The sequence below is a fragment of the Mobula birostris genome, chromosome 19 (genome assembly GCF_030028105.1).
Source record: "Mobula birostris isolate sMobBir1 chromosome 19, sMobBir1.hap1, whole genome shotgun sequence".
NCBI lineage: Eukaryota > Metazoa > Chordata > Chondrichthyes > Myliobatiformes > Myliobatidae > Mobula > Mobula birostris.
In genome coordinates, this window is record NC_092388.1 from 14,048,107 (window position 1) to 14,068,750 (window position 20,644).

A 20,644-nucleotide genomic window follows, 5' to 3' on the forward strand; every position below is an offset into this window, starting at 1 on the left:
AGTGAAATTACTGAAAAATAGTAGTATTAAAGAAAACTTGTATTGTTAATATTTCCCAAGCAAGGATTCTCATATGACTGCTTAATTAATACTCAAGTATACTTCAGGGTAGCGATTGGCATTGAATTGAAGCTTTACGCCCAAATCTGCCAAGAAGTCTTTGGGGAGGATGCAGCACACGTCTAGTGACCGAGAATTTCAACAGGGGTTTTTCCATGAAGTATCTGCAGAACCAATTGGTGAAAATGCTTTAATTTTGAAAATATTATCATACAACATTTTGTAGGAGGATCTGCAGTCATCTGCATGTATTAATGTCAGAATATTTGAAGATCCTCACAGAAATTTCTAGCCTACCTTATTTAGCTACCCATTTCATGCTATATTTCATTGATTTATTTGTAGTCACATTGAATATCATGGTATCACAGTGGATTCTGGTTAGTTGGGTGATCAGTTAATCAGGGCAGCTGCTTATTTGGGACAACTCTCAAAGAACAAAAACTAAATCACGAAAATAGCTGGGATTCCCTTTCTTTATTTAGGAAACTCTGCTGCTTAACCTTGGCAGGAGACTGTTGCCGAACAGTTTCTAACTAGCATCAGACACGTGAACTTTTTGGCTGTTAGACACTACACCATGCTCAGGGTGAACAGTTTTTAAATAGCGTCAGTTGCCTGTACTTCTGCTTTTTTTAAAAAAAAAGTGATTTTTGTCACTGATAGTTCATGAGAAATAAGCAGCCAGAGAATTCAGAACTGTTTCACTCACTGCAGTTTCATACATCAGGCTTGGAGATGCCAAAGATGGCTGGGCATGAAAATGAAATGATTTCACTACTTCAGCAAGTTAGGAACTATGAGGAATTTGAGGGATCGATAATCATCTTGAATGTTACAACATAAATTAAGATTAGGAGGATGCAATTGTTGAAAATTGTATGAAGACGGTCCATTTTCTAGGCATTTGCACTGATTTTTGTTCATTTACAGTCAATCAAAAAAACACTCTGCTCTCAGCTGTGGCTCCAAGGAGCTATTTGCATATGACAACAGACACACCCTGGTACACCGCTTCGGCAGGCAGGCTAAACCAGGTGAGGGTAGTCGACTGGCCTCGTACCCCTGTCCTAGCACATGAAGTCAGTTTTGGTGGACCGGTGGATGAGATCCAATGGCCAGGAAGGTGGTTCTGCCATGCTCTGTGGAGATGGAAGTGTATGATGTGTTACGTAACCGGCAACAATGAATATCAATCCAGACAGGTTATATAAAAAGAACCAAACCTTTATTAAACATGGATAAACAACAAAAAATGAAAACCTTAACCGGAAGTTAACTGCTATGCAGTCGTTCAACAAATTGTCACTCGGCACTGGTTCTGAAAGCGTTAAATGCGAAAACAGTTCTTAAAGCAGTTAAGTCAGATATAGTTCTTAAAATGGTAAATTCGAAAGTCCACCAGATTTATATGTTCAATTGGGAGAGACTTCTCTGGAGAAGGATTTCTTCACAGACGCGACTTTCCTGCTGGTTCTGTCAACAGGATTCACGATGCCGAAAATAAACAGTTTAATACAACTGACCTTAAATTCTTCTAGAGAGCAAATCCTGCATGAACTCCCTGCTCTTTTGGCAAGAGTTATCTTCGATGCAGGTCACTACTCCTCCAACGAAGACTCAATAAGGTCGATCCTTTGTTAAACTGCCGAACGATACCGACTCTTCTCAATCCTTCGGGTCCTGTACTTCGATAAAGTCTTCACTCTCCCGTACTACTGCTGGAATAAGGTACATCAACACATCTAGCAAAAATTGCCAATCCAGCACTATTGTACCTTGCAACAGAACATAACAACCATTTTAAAAATGAAACTGCGTCATAAAAACAAATACGCAACAGAAACGGAGACACAGTACATTCTAGCTGGAAATCTAAAAACTAACTGCGTCATCTGGGGTCTTCCCTTATATACCCGTGGTGCACATGTCATCATGTAACCTCACATTGGCGGGAAAATTACATCAGGTGACCTCCAAAAGACCATTACATCATTCTCACAAAAAAAAATCACAGATCTCCTTGAGGCATGTAACAGATGATACACAGAAAAAATCATGGCCAACCACTGCAACCAAAGAAGACCCCAGTTGTGATGATCTTTGTATTACTGGATCTGGGCTTTGAAGATCGGGAGAGTGGAACTGAATGAGTGCAACAGCGTTTTCACTTTAAAAACTGTCTCGCACAGTTTCCTGTCATAGTCTAATATGATGGACAACTACCAAACGAAATATTAGAAACTAATACAAAGTTTTATAGTACTCTAATAGTATAGATAGTGTTCTAATTTGTTCTGTATTCTATTTACATATATAATTCGTTACTCAGGTGGTAGATTGTCTTTTTTAAATACCTTTTTAACTATTTAATTATGCTAAAATGTACTTGTCTTGATGTGTCCCAATTAACTGGAATCCACTGTATATGTAAGGCATTTGGTAAGAGAATTTCCAAACCAATTAAGGCTTGAAAGGGTATAAAAATATTTGTGTAATACCTAGGACAATTTGAGAAAATTCCATAGAGAAAAGGAGAGTAAACCATATGCCTACATGTTCAAACATCATATGATCCAAGTAGTCTCTTGTTGGTTGCAAATGCCAATTGGATCTGATGGAGCAATGTGATATCTCAATAAATAAAGTATGCCCAACAGAAATCAGTTAATCAGTGTTTTTATGCTATTATCATGATCAAAAGTAAAGTTGTTGGATCCATATAATAAAGTGGCCATTTTATTAACTACCTCCTCTACCTAATAAAGTGGTAAATGAGTGTATGTTTTTGGTCTTCTGCTGCTGTAGCCTACCCGTTTCAAGGTTCGATGTGTTGGTCATTCAGTGATGCTCTTCTGCACACCACTGTTGTAACGCATAGTTATTTGAGTTACTGTCGCCTTCCTGTCAGATTGAACCAGTCTGGCCATTCCCCTCTGACCTCGCTTAGCAGCAACATTTTTGACTACCAAACTGCTATTCACCGCAACACACATCAAAGTTGCTGGTGAACGCAGCAGGCCAGGCAACATCTCTAGGAAGAGGTACAGTCGATGTTTCGGGCTGAGACCCTTCGTCAGGACTAACTGAAAGAAGAGCTGGTAAGAGATTTGGGAGGGGGAGGGGAGATCCAAAATGATAGGAGAAGACAGGAGGGGGAGGGATGGAGCCAAGAGCTGAACAGGTGATTGGCAAAATGGATATGAGAGGATCATGGGACAGGAGGCCTACGGAGAAAGAAAAGGGGGGGGGGAACCAGAGGAAGGGCAAGGGGTATAGTGAGAGGGACAGAGGGAGAAAAAGGAGAGAGAGAAAAAGAATGTGTGTATAAAAATAAATAACGGATAGGGTACGAGGGGGAGGCGGGGCATTAGAGGAAGTTTGAGAAGTCAGTGTTCATGCCATCAGGTTGGAGGCTACCCAGACAGAATATAAGGTGTTGTTCCTCCAACCTGAGCGTGGCTTCATCTTTATAGTAGAGGAGGCCGTAGATAGACATATCAGAATGGGAATGGGATCTGGAATTAAAATGTGTGGCCACTGGGAGATCCTGCTTTCTTGGCTGACAGAGCGTAGGTGTTCAGTGAAACGATCTCCCAGTCTGTGTCGGGTCTCGCCAATATATAGAAGGCCACATCGGGAGCACCGGACGCAGTATATCACCCCAGCCGACTCACAGGTGAAGTGTTGCCTCACCTGGAAGGACTGTCTAGGGCCCTGAATGGTGGTAAGGGAGGAAGTGTAAGGGCATGTGTAGCACTTGTTCTGCTTACAAGGATAAGTGCCAGGAGGGAGATCAGTGGGGAGGGATGGGGGGGGGGGAATGAATGGACAAGGGAGTCGTGTAGGGACGCTGCGGAAAGCAGAGGTGGGGGAGGGAAAGATGTGCTTAGTGGTGGGATCCTGTTGGAGGTGGCCTTGTGTTTGCTATTCACTGGATGTTTTTTGATTTTTGTACCGTTCTGTGTAAACCCTGGAGACTGTTATAAGTGAAAATCCCAGATAAGCAGTTTCCGAGATATTTAAACCACCTTGTCTGGCATCAACAATTATTCCATGGTCAAAGTCACTTAGATCGCATTTCCTCCCAATTCTGATGTTTGGTCTGGACAGCAACTGAACCTCTTGGCCATGTCTGCATGCTTTTCTGCATTGAGTTGCTGCCAGGCACAAGGGTTGATAAGATTTTTGCATTAGTGAGCAGGTGTACACGTATTCTTAATAAAGTGGCCACTGAGTGTATATTAGATTAAGTATAAAATTATATTGTGAAATTTACTTTTCATCGCTTGCTTCTTCTTCCCCTTCCATCCACCCACCAAACTACAAGGGTGTTTCGTGGACTACAGTGCGATATATGATTGGGGAGATCCAGTATGGTGGGAGAGTCACAGATGATTATGATAAACGACTGCTGAACACATTTGCCAAGGTCTGGTTCAGTGAAAATATCTTCACTTCAGACTTCTGCTTCTACAAGAGTTACAGTATTCCAAAGTGCACTTCAGTGGATCAATATCTACAGTATATTCAGGTTTGTAAACACACAATCCGTGCAAAGCTAAATGTAATCAGTAGTAAAGAAAGTAGTAGTTAGATAAAGCAGCTTTTCTGATTAATTCTTTTTTCTTTCTTAATCTTGTTTTAATTTTTTTTGAGTTCCAGATTTTTAGTATAGAGTAATTAATGCAGTACTGTCATCATACATTTGGAGATATTCTTTTTTATTGTAGCATTCTGACCATCATATGCAGACACTGGAACATGAGCCTTAACCAACTGGCTATTTCATGTCATATTTGCACTAATTAGTTCTCTGTTTGGAGATTTCCATTAAAGTTCTTAAACTGTGATCTTCTTGTACAACAATCTGCACTTACACTGCTGCAGTATATTACGTTATATGAGAAATTTATTTATTGAGGAATAATATCAAACCTATTGTACATTCCAGAGTCTGCCTACATATGACACACCTGAAGTGTTTGGTCTACATACCAATGCTGATATTACTTACCAGAGCAAACTTGCCAAGGGTGTCTTGGATACTATATTAAGCATCCAGCCAAAGGACAGCTCAAGTGGAGGGAGAGAAACAAGGGAAGCTGTGGTAGCCCGGTTGGCTGACGACATGCTGGAGAAGCTTCCTGTAGACTATGTACCATTTGAGGTAGGTAATAACCAGGTAAAGGGGGGGACACAGTTTATGGATTGATTTAAATCTGCTCACTTTAAGCTAATGCAAAAGCCATTAACTATTAACCTTGGATGTGAAACTTGGAATTCAGCAGTTCTGTTGTCACAAACTGCAAACAAGAGCATGGTTATTTAAAGAGTTTCCTCTGTTAAAAGTAGTTGTGGTTGGAAAAGTTGGGTGCAAGGCTGTATTGGTCTGATACTTGAGGACAGAGACCTAAAGCATTTGTACAGAAAGCACACTTTGGACTTCGTGCCCATAAGATCCGGAGCAGGGATGGTAAGAGTTGAGGATGGGTGGGGTGAAGATGATCCAGAGTAGATGAATGGATTACAGCAGAGAGCAGAGTTGCCATGAGGAGAAGACAGCAGATGGGTTGATAAATCTAGCTGATAAGGGAGCAGATGAGTTGAAAATCGAAAGGAGCTTAAAGGAATTTTGCAAATGAGCAGGAGACTAAAAAGGTGAGGAATACTTTATGGAGGATTCTGGGAGGAAAGAGAAAATCAGAACTAGCAGCAAGATGATAGGTGTATAATCAAAGTTTAGCTAGTTAAAAGTAAAAGACAGCTGTTAGGGTGATGACATTGTTAATAATAACGTGTTAAACCCACCTGCTAGAATCTTCTAAAAGCAAAAACTGCAGATGCTGTAAATCCGAACCAAAAATAGAAAACACTGGAAGTTCTCAGCAGATTGGGCTGCATCTCTACAGAAAGAACTAGAGTTAATTTATTAGGTTAGTGATCTTTCACCCGGACTGAACAAACCTTCTGTTTTGGACTTCTGACAATCAAGAACATGCCCTTAAAATAATACAAAAGTAGGTGTTAACTGGTGTCTAGGTTGCATTGCACCTATTTGTAAACGGCTTGCACAAGGTAAAAGACTGCCTAAGAGTCACTTTGTAAGATACTGAGCCTCAGGTCTACCTTTACACCCTATCACTATATGCTCTGATTCCTTCATTGTCTGAAAACTTATCAGTCCACGATTTGACTATACTCTTTGATTAAAACATCACTGGACGTCTGAGGTTGAGTATTCTAAAGACCTACATACTTTACATAATGAAGTCCCACTTTAGCTCAGTTCTAGTTATTACAGTTAAATGTATTTTGTGACTACGCCCCTAATAGTACTCTGTTAATCTGTATTTGGATTTTGCATGCCTCACTGGAAAAATACTTCTCATTTTTTCTAAATCCAGTGAATCTTTGTCAATCTTATTTTATAGAGCAAGGCTTCCCCCTTCACACACCTTCAATATAAATTTATAATGTACATACGGTATATGTTATCATATACTACCCTGAGATTCTCTTGCTGGCATTCACAATAGAACAAAAAATGCAATAGAATCAATGAGAAACTACACACAAAGACTGACCAACAAACTGCAGATACAAACAAGTAAATAATACTGAGAATACTGCTCATTCTATGCCAGAGTGATGACAAAACGGTACAGAATTGGCCAGGCACAGGGAGCACGAAGCACACGCTTCTCCAGATGTGATCTGGCAAAAGCCAGACCTTGTTAATTTTGACTATTGTACACACTTGATTTTGGCGATCTAACATATTGGGTTATTTGCCAGGTGAAAGAAAAACTGCAGAAGATGGGACCACTGCAACCAATGAATATCTTCCTTCGTCAAGAAATTGATAGAATGCAACGGGTAATTGCTTTGGTGCAAAGTACTTTAACTGACTTGAACCTTGCAATTGATGGAACGATCATTATGAGTGAAAATCTTCGAGATGCTTTAGACTGCATGTATGATGCTAGAATTCCAGCCCGATGGATGAAGGTAACAATGGGATGTTTTCATTAGAATACTGATATACAGAAAGTTTATTTATAATGTAATATTCTATAAAACTTAAAAGCCAATGCATTACTAGCGACTGTAATGTGCCAGACAATGTAGTGGCCAATTTTAACACAGCAATGTTCCACAAGAAAAATGATTAATAGAAAACATAAAACAGTACAGTATGGCTTCTTTGGCCCCTGATGTTGTGCCAACCTAATGTTTTAATGGAAGTCAAAGCTAAAGTAAAAGCAAAAGAGAGGATGTACAGCAATTTAAAAGTTAATGGTTAAGATAGAGGATTGGGAAGCTTTTAAAAACCTACAGAGAGCAACTAAAGGAATCATTAGGAGGCAAAAGATGAAATATGAAAGCAAGCTAATAAACAGTATCAAAGTGGATAGTAAAAGCTTTTCAAGTATGTAAACAATAAAAGAGAGATGAGAGTGGATACAGGACCGCTAGAAAATAACGCTGAAGAAATCATAATGTGGGACAAGGAGACGGCAGATGAACTAATTGAGTATTTTGCATCAGTCTTCACTGCGGAAGACACTAGCAGTGTGCCAGGTGTTCAAGGGTGTGAGGGAAGAGAAGTGAGTGCAGTTACTATTATAAGGGAGAAGGTGCTTAAAAAGCAGAATGACCCAAGGATACATAAGTCACCCAGACCAGATGAATTGCACCCTAGGGTTCTGAAAGAGGTAGCGGGAGAGAGTGTGGAGGCATTAGTAATGATCTTTCAAGAATCATTGGACTTTGGCAAGGGTCCAGAGGACTGGAAAATTGCAAATGTCACTCCAATCTTTAAGAAAGGAGGAAGGCAATTATAGAGCAGTTAGCCTGACTTTTGTGGTTGGGAAGATGTTGGAGTCAATTATTAAGGATGAGGTTATGGAGTACTTGGTGACAGAGGGCAAGATAGGACAAAGTCAGCATGGTTTCCTTAAGGGAAAATCTTGCCTGACAAACAAGTAGGATAGATGAAAGGAATGCAGTGAATGTTATATATTTGAACTTTCAGAAGGCTTTTGACAAGGTGCCACACATGAGGCTGCCTACCAAGTTAAGAGCCCATGGTATTACAGGAAAGTTATTGGCATAGTTAGAGTATTGACTGATTGGTATGAGGCAGCGAGTGGGAATAAAAGGATCCTTTTCTGGTTGGTTTCCAGTGGCTAGGTGTACTCTACAGCGGTCGGTGTTGGGACCGCTTCTTTTTATGCTGTATATCAATGATTTAGATGATGGAATAAATGGCTTTGTTGCCAAGTTTGCAGATGATACAAAGATTGGTGGAGGGGCAGATAGTGTTGAGGAAATAGGTAGGATGCAGAAGGTCTTAGACAAATTAGGAGAATGGGCAAGAAAGTGGCAAATGAAATACAATGTTGGAAAATGCATGGTCATGCACTTTGGTAGTAGAAATAAATATGCAGAGTATTTTCTAAACAAGGAGAAAATCCAAAAATCTGAAATGCAAAGTGACTTGGGAGACCTTGTGCAGAACACCCTAGAAGGTTAACTTGCAGTAGAGTCGATGGTGAGGAAGGTAAATGCAATATTAGCATTCATTTCAAGAGATCAAGAATACAAGAGCAGGGATGTGATGCTGAGGCTTTATAAGGCACTGGTGAGACCTCACCTTGAGTATTGTGAACAGTTCTGGGCTCCTCATATTAGAAAAGATGTCTTGGCATTGGTGAGGGTTCAGAGGAGGTTCACAAAGATGATTCCAGGAATGAAAAAGTTACCATGCAAGGAACATTAGGTAGCTCTGGGTCAGTACTCGCTGGAACTTAGAAGGATGGGGGTGATCTCATTGAAACCTTTTGAATGTTGAAAGGCCTGGACAGAATAGATGCAGAAAGAATGTTTTCCATGGTTGGTGAGTCTTAGACAAGAAGGCACAGCCTCTGGACAGAGGGACATTAATTTAAAACAGAGATGCGGAGAAATTTCTTTAGCCAGAGAGTGATGAATTTGTGGAATTTATTACCACAGGCAGCTGTGGAGGCCAGGTTGTTGGGTGCATTTAAAGCAGAGCTGAATAGGTTCTTGATTGGACACGGCATTGAAATTTACGGGGAAAAGGCTGGTGAAAGGGGCTGAGGAGAGGAAAAAAGGATCAGCCATGATTGAATGGCAGAGCAGACTCAATGGGCCAAATGGCCTGATTCTACTCCTTTGTCTTATGTTCTTATGAAAAGAGGCCCTACACACTGTCCAGGCCAGTCCCCAAGGAAACCTATATAAACCTACTTAACAATCAAACTAACCCTTCCCTCTTCCTCCATTTTTCTTACATGCATATGTCTATCTGAAAGTCTCTTAAATGTCCCTTTTGTATCAGACGCTACAACCAACTCCAGCAATGCATCCCAGGTACCTAGCATTTTCTATGTGGAAAAAAAACACGACCTCTGACATTTCCTTTCAACTTTCCTCCATTTACCTTAAATTAATGTTCTCTGGTATTGGTCATTGCAGTCCTGGGAAAACGGTGCCAGCTGAACACACAATTCCTCATAATTCTGAGAGACTCTTGAAAGCCAGCTTGCATCATCCTTTGCTCCAATGAGCAAAGCCATAGCTCACTCAAAAAGGCATGTTCTCCAATCTAGGCAGTCTCTGCATGGTCTCTAAAATTTCCACATCCTTCCTAGATTAAGGTCACCAGAACCAAATGCAGTATTCCTAGTGTGGTATAACCAGAGTTTATTGAGATGTAACATCTCATAGCTGTTGATCTCAAATCCCTTAACTAATGAAGGCCAATGCACCATATACATTCTAAACCACCCTATCAATCAGTGTGGCAACTTTGAAGGATCTATGGAAGTGGACCCGAAGTTCCCTGTGTTCCTCCACACTAAGAATTCTTCCATTAACCTTGTACTCTGTCTTCAAGTTTGATCCTTCAAAGATTATCACCTCACACTTTTCTGATTATACTCAATCAGCCATTTTCCTGCCCATTCCTGCATCCTGTCAATGTCCCATTGTAACATACAGCAACCTCCTACACTATCAACAACAGCACGAACCTCCCTGCTGTCTAAAAACTTAGTAACTCACCCTTCCACTTCCTCATCCAAGTCATTTATAAAGATCACAAAGAGCAGAGGTCCCAGAACAGATCCCTGCAGAATACCACTAATCATGGATCTCCAAACAGAATATACTCCTACTGTCACTCTCTGCCTTCTTCGGACAAGCCAATTCTAAGTCCGTGCAGCCAAGTTTCCCTGATACATTTTCTGCCTACTCTATTTATTGAGGCTGCCGTTCTGAGTTTTGTATATCTAGTCTCAGGCAATATTGATACCATTGAATCCCTTTAACTATTTACACAAGGGACTCTACAGATGCTGGAAATCCAGAGTGACACATACAGAATACTGTAGGAACTCCGTAAAGTCATACAGCATCTATGGAAACGAACAGAGAGTCAACATTTCTGGCTGAGACCCTTCATCAGCACCTTTAACTATTTAGCTGTCTTACATCAATCCTCATTGCTGGATATTTTCTCAGTGAAGCTGATGTTAAAAGACTTGGTGGTATTAATATTGTTTGAGATTACTTGCAGTGATTTCAAACTTGGAAAACTAACAGGTGCCCCTATTATTGGAATACTTGGAAAAATCATGTCATTCGGGTAGTTTTAAACTGGCTAAAGCTCTAACCCCAACCAGCTACATTTTTTTTCATACTACTATGATTTATTACAGGGATACTTCAGCAAAAATAAACTCCCTTTTAATTGTGCAACAGAATTTTTCAAATGCCAGACTACGCATAGTATACTATGCATATTTCATGAGAACAAGCTTTCATTGATGTAATTATGAAAATATTGTCTTGTTCTCCAGACATCCTGGGAATCGAGCACACTTGGTTTCTGGTTTACAGAATTATTGGAGAGAAATCGTCAGTTCCATTCCTGGATCTTTGAAGGACGACCAAACTGTTTTTGGATGACTGGCTTTTTTAATCCTCAGGGATTTTTAACAGCAATGAGACAGGTAATGCTTAGTAGCCATAGTAGATTACAGGTGGGGTTTTGTACAATTACCATCAACCACTAATTTGTTTCCATGATGTAATTTACATTCAGCTAAACTTTTCAATTGTTGTATAAAATGCTGGAGGAACTCAGCAGGCCAGGTAGCATCTATGGTAAAAAGTACAGTAGACCTTTAAGGCCCAGACCCTTTGGGTTTGAAAGGATGTTAACTTATTACTTAGTCAAAAGCCATCCTCCCATTTTCCCATCTACCACAACCTAGTTTATCGAGAACCTTGTTTCCCCTTTACTAAAGACAAAGTTCCAGTGTCTAAACCATTGGAATGACAGCAATGGTTCATTTATTTTCAATGCAAATAGAATAGTGACCCCTCCTCAACTATCACTCTCAAATTCTCTCTGATCAAATTAAGAACCTGGCCACAAAAGTTGTTGTCAGAAGTGGCTAGCCATAGTCATCAGCCGCAGAAGTCCTGTGTACCTTCTTTCTGACCCAAATCCGTTCAAGACTGAATGGCCTCAAGCCTTTCTCTATTTTGATTTCATTGTTGAATCAACTGAAAGTAGCAACCTTTGGCTCTACTAAATGAAGTTCCCACAGTGGCCAGTCACTTAAAAGTTTCACTTACTCAGTGATGCTAACAAGGTTGAACTTGCTCAAAATTGGACTCAACACAATCGCAGACTTGGTTGTCCTTCAGGCACTCTGCCCAATTTCATTGCCAAAGTGTTATTACAAAATTTAATACGATAAGGCTAATACTTCACAGTGCGCTTTGCTAAAGGATTGAAGATTGATTCTTAATGGCACGTATGTCCCAGAACAGTTAGTTAGGCACAATGTGTGTTTGCTTTCAGAGGCTGCTTCCTTTTGAGAAACAATTGGCAATGTATTTGATGAAAATGTACAAATAAATTGCTCATCAACTCTTTTTACCTCCAAAAAGGGAATACAGTGATGTACAATACAGACACTAGGATCAGTAAAAACACTTGCATAGAATTTCAGACTCAAAGGAATTATATTTTATTAAAGTCATTCAACCCTCCTGAAGCTATCACTGCTATACAGTCAGATTCCCTTTGATAGAGTACGTCCGTGCACACTTACATAAATGATTTGATTTATTAAAGAATCCAGAAGACTAGTACATGGTTGGATGATTAAGTTGCAGAAGAGGGTGTAACTAGAAATAGGATATCATTAAGAGCTTATGACCTCCTCTCAGATGGTAATAGTGAGGTGGGATTACATCTTAATAAGGGGTAAAAGATTGAAATTCAAGAGAATTTAATTTCGAATATGTAGTCACAGGTACATCAAAATATACAATGAAATGCATCATTTGTGTCAACGACCACAGTCTAAGGATGTCCTAGGGTCAGCCTGCCAGTGTTACCACAGTTCTGGTACCAACACAGCATGTCCACAACTTACACCCATACTTCTTTGGACTGTGGGAGGAAACCAGAGCACCCTGAGGAAACCCACGCAGTCATGGGGAAGATGTGCAAACTCCTTATGGATAATGGCAGAATTGAACCCAAGTCTCTGGCAGTATTGTGCTAATCAAATGCTAAATTATCCACCTACAGTATTTCTCTATTCATTTGCATTTACTGTTTTCCAAGTAACAGTGTAAATTATTCCTATTAATGACAGGAATAGGTAATATTGTATGCTTGTTTTATACTTTACTTTTCAACAATTTTGATATTAAAAGCAGGGTAAAATTCTTTGAGGATATTTGAAATAAAAAGTTTACTGATGTCATAAAAAGCAGTGATGAAATATTGACAGCAATTCTTCACTAAATTTTAACTAACAGGAAGTAACTCGTGCTCACAAGGGCTGGGCACTGGATAGCGTCGTTCTGTGCAATGAAGTCAGCAAATGGATGAAAGACGACATTACTACACCCCCTGCAGAGGGAGTTTACGTGTATGGGCTGTACCTGGAAGGAGCTGGATGGGACAGACGCAATTCAAAGCTCATTGAGTCCAAACCTAAAGTACTATTTGAGTTGATGCCAGTCATACATCTATCTGCTCAAAATAACCTAAGTAAGTACTACTGTAAATGATTGATATTTTAACCTTGGCTGTTACATCAGTGTTTAACTGATAGCTATGCATAGTCTAATTTTCTTTACCAGTGTGCAATTTGAAATTTTACGGTGACTTGTACTCACCTAGGGATGAATTGAAGGGAAAAGGTATCTTTGATCCTCTTTAGTGAGGTTCATGGTTTCTAAATGCAAGATGTGTAAGAAACAGATTTTGACCTAAGCAGATTAATGAGAACAGAGATAGCACCAAATCACAAACACAAGAGATGATAGAATAAAGGGGGCGGGCAGGGGGGAGCAGAAGGAGAATAGCTAGAAGATGATAGGTGAAGCCAGATATGTGGGAGAGGTAAAGGGCTGGCGCGAAAGGGCAAGTTCCTAGGAAGGATACGTGGCTGTGGTAGCAAGTCGAGATGGTTGGAAGAGTCAGAGGGCAGAAGTCGTCACAGGGGGAGCAGTGAGAAGGTGTCACGTGTTTGCAGCTTTATTGCATGCATATTTAAACCATCCCAATCCTACATTTTTAAAACTGCCCACCAAAAATCTTGCATCTCTTTGTTCTTCTCATTTGTTAATGCTTTATCATAAGACACTCATTTCCTTTACACTAAAGAGGAATATGTTTTTATAAATAGCCCATGTAATCACCAAGTAAAATGATTTGTTGATTTTGGATTTACAAAGGGGATACAAATGGATTTCACATACTAGGAATTTCTTTCTAGCATATGATAAAAAGCATTTGAGTCTGGACATTGGGCACCACGATAGCATTGCAGAGCTTGGAGTTCAATCAATTCCGTAAGGAGTCTCTGTACGTCCTCCCGGCAGAATGCTTGGGTTTTCCCGGAGTGCTCCAGCTCCCCCCCACAGCCCAGGGACACACCAAGTAGGTTAATTGGTCATTGTACATTGTCCCTTGAGCAGGTTAAGGTTTATCAAGTTAGTTTGGGGTGGCATGACAGGAAGGCCTACTGCACTCTATATCGCTAAAAAAAAATAAAATTTACACTTAAAATCTTCATTGATGTTGGAAATGGGGAGCACAGATATTTAAAAAAATTTCATGTAAGCAAGCAATAATACTATGAATATTCCAAGGCTGTGTTTGCCTTCGGCTTATCCAATTTGTACTATTTGTCTTGTCCTCAAGATCCAAAGGACCCCCGATTATATTCATGCCCAATCTACAAGAAGCCAGTAAGAACAGATATAAACTACACAGCTGTGGTAAATCTCCGAACGGTTCAACCCCCTGAAAATTGGATCTTACGTGGTGTAGCGCTCCTTTGTGATATCCAGTAAGACTGTTCCATGACTTAGCACACCAGCATTAGCATTTGATGTTGAAAGTGTTTCTGATTGGAAATGGATAATGTAATTTCTAGGCCACAGTGGAAGATTTTTTAACTTTTATCATGTATAATGGATGTTTATCTATTCAGATTTCTACTTTTATTTTGATTTAAAATGAATCTTTATTATCTGGTGCATTTTAAATTTTTTTAGCTTATTTACCTCTTCATGCATATAGATTTTAGAGGCTCCAATGAAGAAAAAGAATCAAGTCAAATTCTGTAATAAGCTAAAAAGTACCGGTTTTATAGAATAAGTAGTCTATTTTTATATGTTCTTAAGTCACAACTTCAATAAATGTCAAAAATATTATTTCACTATTTATGGCAAGAAGTTAGTTATTTGGTACTGTTTCTCTCACATTACAATTCCGCATTAATGTCAACTATGCATACTTACAATTTCTGGGTCCTTGCTGTGGCTGGAATGAGGCAAGATGTCTAAAATCATTTCTGTAAGCTACAAAGGGGAAAAAAAATGAAGAATGAAGCTGACTAATTCACTAACTCACATACATTCTGTTACTTCTCCATGCTAGGAAGTTGATCTTGCCTGAGAGCATCCAGTGACACCTACTCCCAAAACAATGTGATCTAAATTCTCCTGCAGTGCCCCGTTGCAATAGAACACTGCATGTGCAATACTGATGGAAATCACATCAGGGGCACAATGCCAATTCACACCTGGAAGGGTTCCATGGAACTTCTGGAGAATGGAAAACATGTTATAAATAATTATCACCTGACTGAGGGAATGAAAAAGCAATTTTCAGCTTCAAAGCACCAGAGGAAAGGAAAGCAATATAAATACAGTTTCTTTACAGGGATACAATTCAGAGGTGGCTTGGGGGTCAGAGTTGTTAATTCAAGTTATTTTGCAGACACCCAAGTAGAGCAAGCTTGGATGACAGCTGCAACTACATTGTTCACGGTGGCTCTTGTTGAATACGATTTTAAAATATTATCTCTTTACTCTTGTGGATGGAAAAGTTGCAATGGACGGAGTCCTTGTACCTAAACTGATATTTATCTTCTAATTAACATTTTAATTGGAGACAATTAATATTAGCATTTTTCTCCAAAATGCAATGAGAAATTAATTGAATTTCCCTGAGTAGAAATGCAATTATGACCAACTGCTGGTCAATTATCACCATGTGAAAATTCTGCTCAGTACTTCCAATTGTAAATCATTCATCAGTATCTAATGCAATTTCCAAGTCAGGCATAGATATATTGGTGTTTTAAAAAATGAAACATTACTAAAGTGAAAAATTAACCATGTACTGTTAAAGTTATGAGCTATTTCATTTGTTTCAAATACTACCTGGAAACAGTAAGCATTTGGTCCAAATTGAAGCATGAAAAATTTGCTAAAAATCCAAGAGTTTCAATTCTGCAAAAGAACAGCAAGCAAGAAGAAAAAACAAGGAAGAAGACTAGAACAGAAGAGAAAGGAGGCAAGTAAAGAGAAAGACGACAAAGTATTAGAGACCAGGAGCTCCCTCTTTATACTGCAAATTAGATAGGGCAGTCTTTCTGTGATCAGAGCAGTCCTGAAACAATGAAGACTGTCTTGATTTGTGCTGCCATGTCAGACTTACAGACAAAAACTACAGTACAGAACCAGCTGTACTACAGATTACTGAAAATTCACTGCACAGTTAAAAACAAGTGATTATACAAACATAAAAGCAAGCAATAAGTTAAACTAGAATAAAAACAATGATTTAAATAGCAATCTAGACCCTAATTCAGCAATTGCTAAGACAATAAATGCAAGAAAATCTGGAATAGAATAGAAATAAAATAATTAACTGACTGAATTTATGGTAAAAGATTTAAAAGATGGAGAAAATAGTTTATTAATTTTAAACAATTACTGTATATTATGCTGATTCTGTATTAATCTAGAACTGGCATGATTGTATTAGGAGCAATACCAAGGAATATTAATCTTTACATGCATTTATGATGTCAACACATCAGTAAAAACAAGCAAGTTTCTTTTATGGTGGATGACAAATACACCTTGGATCATGAAACTCTGAATTTAATCAGTTCTGTTTTCATAATCATTGACATATAATTAATGCAGCATTATTATTGTCACTGTATTAGTGTTTTTATTTTTTTTATTTAGAGATACTGCATGGTAACAGGCCCAATCAGCCTGTGCTGCCCAATATGAACCATGTGACCAATTAACCAACCAATTCATCTTTGGAACGTGGGAGGAAACTGGAAGAAATCCATACAGTTACAGGGACAACATGCAAACTCCTTACAGATAGTGAGAGAATTGAACCTGGGTCACTGGTGCTGTAATAGCATTATGCTAACCACTACACTCCTGTGCCATGCCACATTGAAATGGATCTCTTCTAGTTTCACTGCTGCACAAGATTAAAAGGACCATAATTTTTACCTTTGCACCTTCAAAGCTTGGCTTTATATAACAAAAAAGGAATTACTTATTTTGCATTTAAAAGTTCCGTACAATTTAATAGACGAATGGACGAGTTGCTTGGTAATCTTCTGGCAAGTTACTCACCCTTCTGAAACCACAATCATTTCCACCACCCATAAAGGCACAAGTCAGTAAGTGCAGTATTTGCTCATGCAGTTTGCATAAATGCCACTCTAACAACATTAAAGAAGCCACAGCTTTTAAACTTTGCAGATGACAAAACTTGGCAGGACTGTGAACTGCAAAGGAGATCAGTGGTAAATTACTGCAGAGCATAAACATGCTGCAAGGCAGTTGAAGATAAATGCTGAGGGAAATGAAAGGTGATACATTTTAGTGGCAGAAGTGAAGGAAAGGTGATGTGGAAAAGGGGTACTGTTCCAAAAATGGTGCAGGAGCAGAGAGAACATAGGTGCAGAAGCGGTCAAGGTAGCGGCAAAACCAAAATCAAAACAATTGTTGCTGCCGGTGACTGTACAAACTTGTTATATTTGTATGACCTGCCCAACACCCCCGCCCCAGCTTCTGTAATGGTTGCTCCAAAAGTCAAGGATATGTATTTCGATCCTTTATTCGCAAACCTACAATCCTGAAGCAATGAAACTTAAAGTGTACCCGAGTATAATTAAGCATTATTGAGTGGTCAGCAAAAGATGTGACCTCTGTCACATCCCAGATTCCAAACTGCCCAGAACAAAGTATGAAGACACAACTTATTCCATTTGCTTTTACCACATCCCCACTTGTGCAACTAGTAAACACACAACACAGAATATAATGCAGAGAATAGAACCATGGCTCCTAGAGTTGATAAGGCATGCACAGTTTTGGACTTTAAGTATAGAAACAAGCTCCTTACACTGAACCTTTGCAAAACACTGGTCCGGTCTCAGACAGAGTACTGTGTTCAATTCTGATCGTCTCATTATAGCAAGGATATGAAGGGATTAGAGAATGATAATGAAAAGATTTAGGAGAATAATTCCCGGGAGGATGGATTACTGTTTCATCTATAATTAGTGAGGCTGGGACCACAATTTTCTTTTTCAAGACAGGAAAGATATGACTGAGGTGAAAGCTGATGGAAATAAAATTAAGGCAACACACATCAAAGTTGCTGGTGAACGCAGCAGGCCAGGCAGCATCTGTAGGAAGAGGTGCAGTCGACGTTTCAGGCCGAGACCCTTCGTCAGGACCTGAATTTCCAGCATCTGCAGAATTCCTGTTGCTTGGAAATAAAATTGAAATGGTTATAATCTGTACAACTCTGTAGGAGTTCCTATGGTATATTCCCAAGAAAATTGTACAGACCATCACCATTTTATGGTGGAAATGTATTTATTTATTGAGATACAGTGTGGAATAAGCCTTTCCGGCCCTTTGAACCCTGCCATCAGCAATCCCTCAATTTAATCCTAATCACGGGAGAATTTACAATGACCAGCTAAACTGCCAATTGGTGCATCTTTGGATTGTGGGAGGAAACCAGAGCACCTGGAGGAAATACATACGGTTACGGGGAGAATGTACAAAACTCCTTACGGGCTGCAGTGGGAATTGAACCCAGGTCCCCTGTATTATAAAGCAACGTGCTAACCACTACACTACCTTGCCACCCTAAATTTGTTATTATTGGTGGAGGGTGTCAACTAGAGATTACAGGTAATACAATCAAGAGGATTAACTGTAAAATGAAGGGAACCTTCTTCAGCAGCATGCGGGTGGGATCAGGAATGGACAGCTGATAGATAGATAGATATGGCAAATGCATTTTCAATGTGGCCTTCTAAAGCAAACTGAATAAAAAAGCATTAGAAAGCCACAGGAAAGAGGCCATTAGGAGTTGGAGCTAATGCACTGCTCTGGTAGAGAGCAAGCACAAGCCAAGTGGGTTGAATGGATTCCTGTAAATATTCTCTGATTCCATGACTTAGTTGGCACCATTTCACCATAAGACCATAAGATATAGGAGCAGAATTAGGCCACTCGGCCCTTCGAGTAAACTCCGCCATTTCATCATGGCTGATCCATTTTTCCTTTCAGCCCCAATCTCCTGCCTTCTCCCCATATCCCTTCATGCCCTGACCAATCAAGAATCTATCAACCTCTGCCTTAAATAAGTAGGCTTTACATAAAGTCTTGGCCTCCACAGCTGTCTGTGGCAAAAGATTCCACAGATTCATAACTCTCTGGCTAAAGAAATTCCCCCTCATCTCTGTTCTAAAAGGACGCCCTTCTATTCTGAGGCCGTGTTCTCTGATCTTAGACTCTCCTATCATAGGAAACATCCTCTCCACATCCACCTTCTCAAGGCCTTTCACCATTTGATAGGTTTCATTCCTCAGACTTCCAGTGAATACAGGCCTTCAAATGCTCTTCATATGACCAGCCTTTCAAACATGGAATCATTTTTGTGAGCCTCCTTTGAACACTCTCCAGTACCAGCACATCCTTTCCAAGATGAGGAGCCCAAAAATGCTCATAATACAAGTGAGGCCTCACCAGTGCTTTATAAAGTCTCAACATTACATCCTTGCTTTTATATTCTATTCCTCTTGAAATGAATGCAAATATTGCATTTGCCTTACTCACCACAGACTCAACCTGCAAATTAACCTTTAGGGAATCCTGCACAAGGGCTCCTTCTCAAATTTCAGTGTGAATTCGTATTATTATTTTCCCCTAAGAATTCTTTTATCTTTAGCTCTCTAATCAATTCTGGTTCATTGCACAACACCAAATTTAGAATAGCTGAACTCCTAGTGGGCTCAACCACGAGCTGCTCTAAAAAGCTATCTTGTAGGCATTCTAGAAATTTCCCCTCTTGGAATCCAGCATCCACCTGATTTTCCCAATCTACCTGCATATTGAAATCCCCCATGACTATTGTAACACTGCCCTCTTGGCATGTATTTTCTATCTCCCATTGTAATTTGTAGACCACATCCTTACTTCTGTTTGGGGGTCTGTATACAACCCCCATTAGGGTATTTCTACCTTTGCAGTTCCTTAGCTCTATTCACAATGATTCAACACCTTCTGGCCCTATGCCATTTCTTTATAATGATTTGATTTCAGTTTTACCAATAGAGTGATGCTATCCCCTCTGCCTTCCTGCCAGTCCTTTCAATTCAATGGGTATCCTTGGACATTAAGCTCCCAAATATTCACTCCACTGCCAGACACACTGTGGTTACAGCAAATTATATCTACAAACCATTCTATAGTTATTTACCAAAGGTGGTCTAGCAGTACTGTGCAAGTGTAGTCTTGACCATTACATACAGTGCCTATAAAAAAAAATTCAACCCCCTTGGAAGTTTTCATGTTTTATAGTTTTACAACATTGAATCACAGTGAATTTAATTTGTCTTTTTTGACACTGATCAACAGAAAAAAAAAACATGTCTAAGTGAAAACAGATCTCTACCAAGTGATCTAATTTAATTACAAATATAAAACATAAAATAGTTGATTGGATAAGTATTCATGCCCTTCAAGTCAGTATTTAGTAGTCGCATCTTTGGCAGCAATTACAGCCTTGAACCTATAGGTCTTTATCAGATTTGCACATCTGGACACTGCAATTTTTCCACATTCTTCCTTACAAAACTACTTAAGTTCTGTCAGATTGCTTGGGGATCGT

The 20,644-nt window shown here is 39.4% G+C and overlaps 1 protein-coding gene across 2 annotated transcripts in view; it reads left to right on the plus strand.

The window, feature by feature from the left end:
- The window catches only part of dnah5 (dynein, axonemal, heavy chain 5), a 211,710-nt gene extending 196,891 nt beyond the window's left edge, over positions 1–14,819 (plus strand). For both annotated transcript variants that reach the window (XM_072283263.1, XM_072283264.1), the window contains 6 exons: positions 4,391–4,594; positions 5,015–5,230; positions 6,859–7,071; positions 10,950–11,102; positions 12,934–13,168; positions 14,327–14,819. In XM_072283263.1, coding sequence (XP_072139364.1) covers positions 4,391–4,594; positions 5,015–5,230; positions 6,859–7,071; positions 10,950–11,102; positions 12,934–13,168; positions 14,327–14,478 — 1,173 coding nt within the window. In that variant the 3' untranslated portion in view covers positions 14,479–14,819. The remainder of the gene's footprint in view (positions 1–4,390; positions 4,595–5,014; positions 5,231–6,858; positions 7,072–10,949; positions 11,103–12,933; positions 13,169–14,326) is intronic.
- The last annotated feature ends 5,825 nt before the right edge of the window (positions 14,820–20,644 follow it).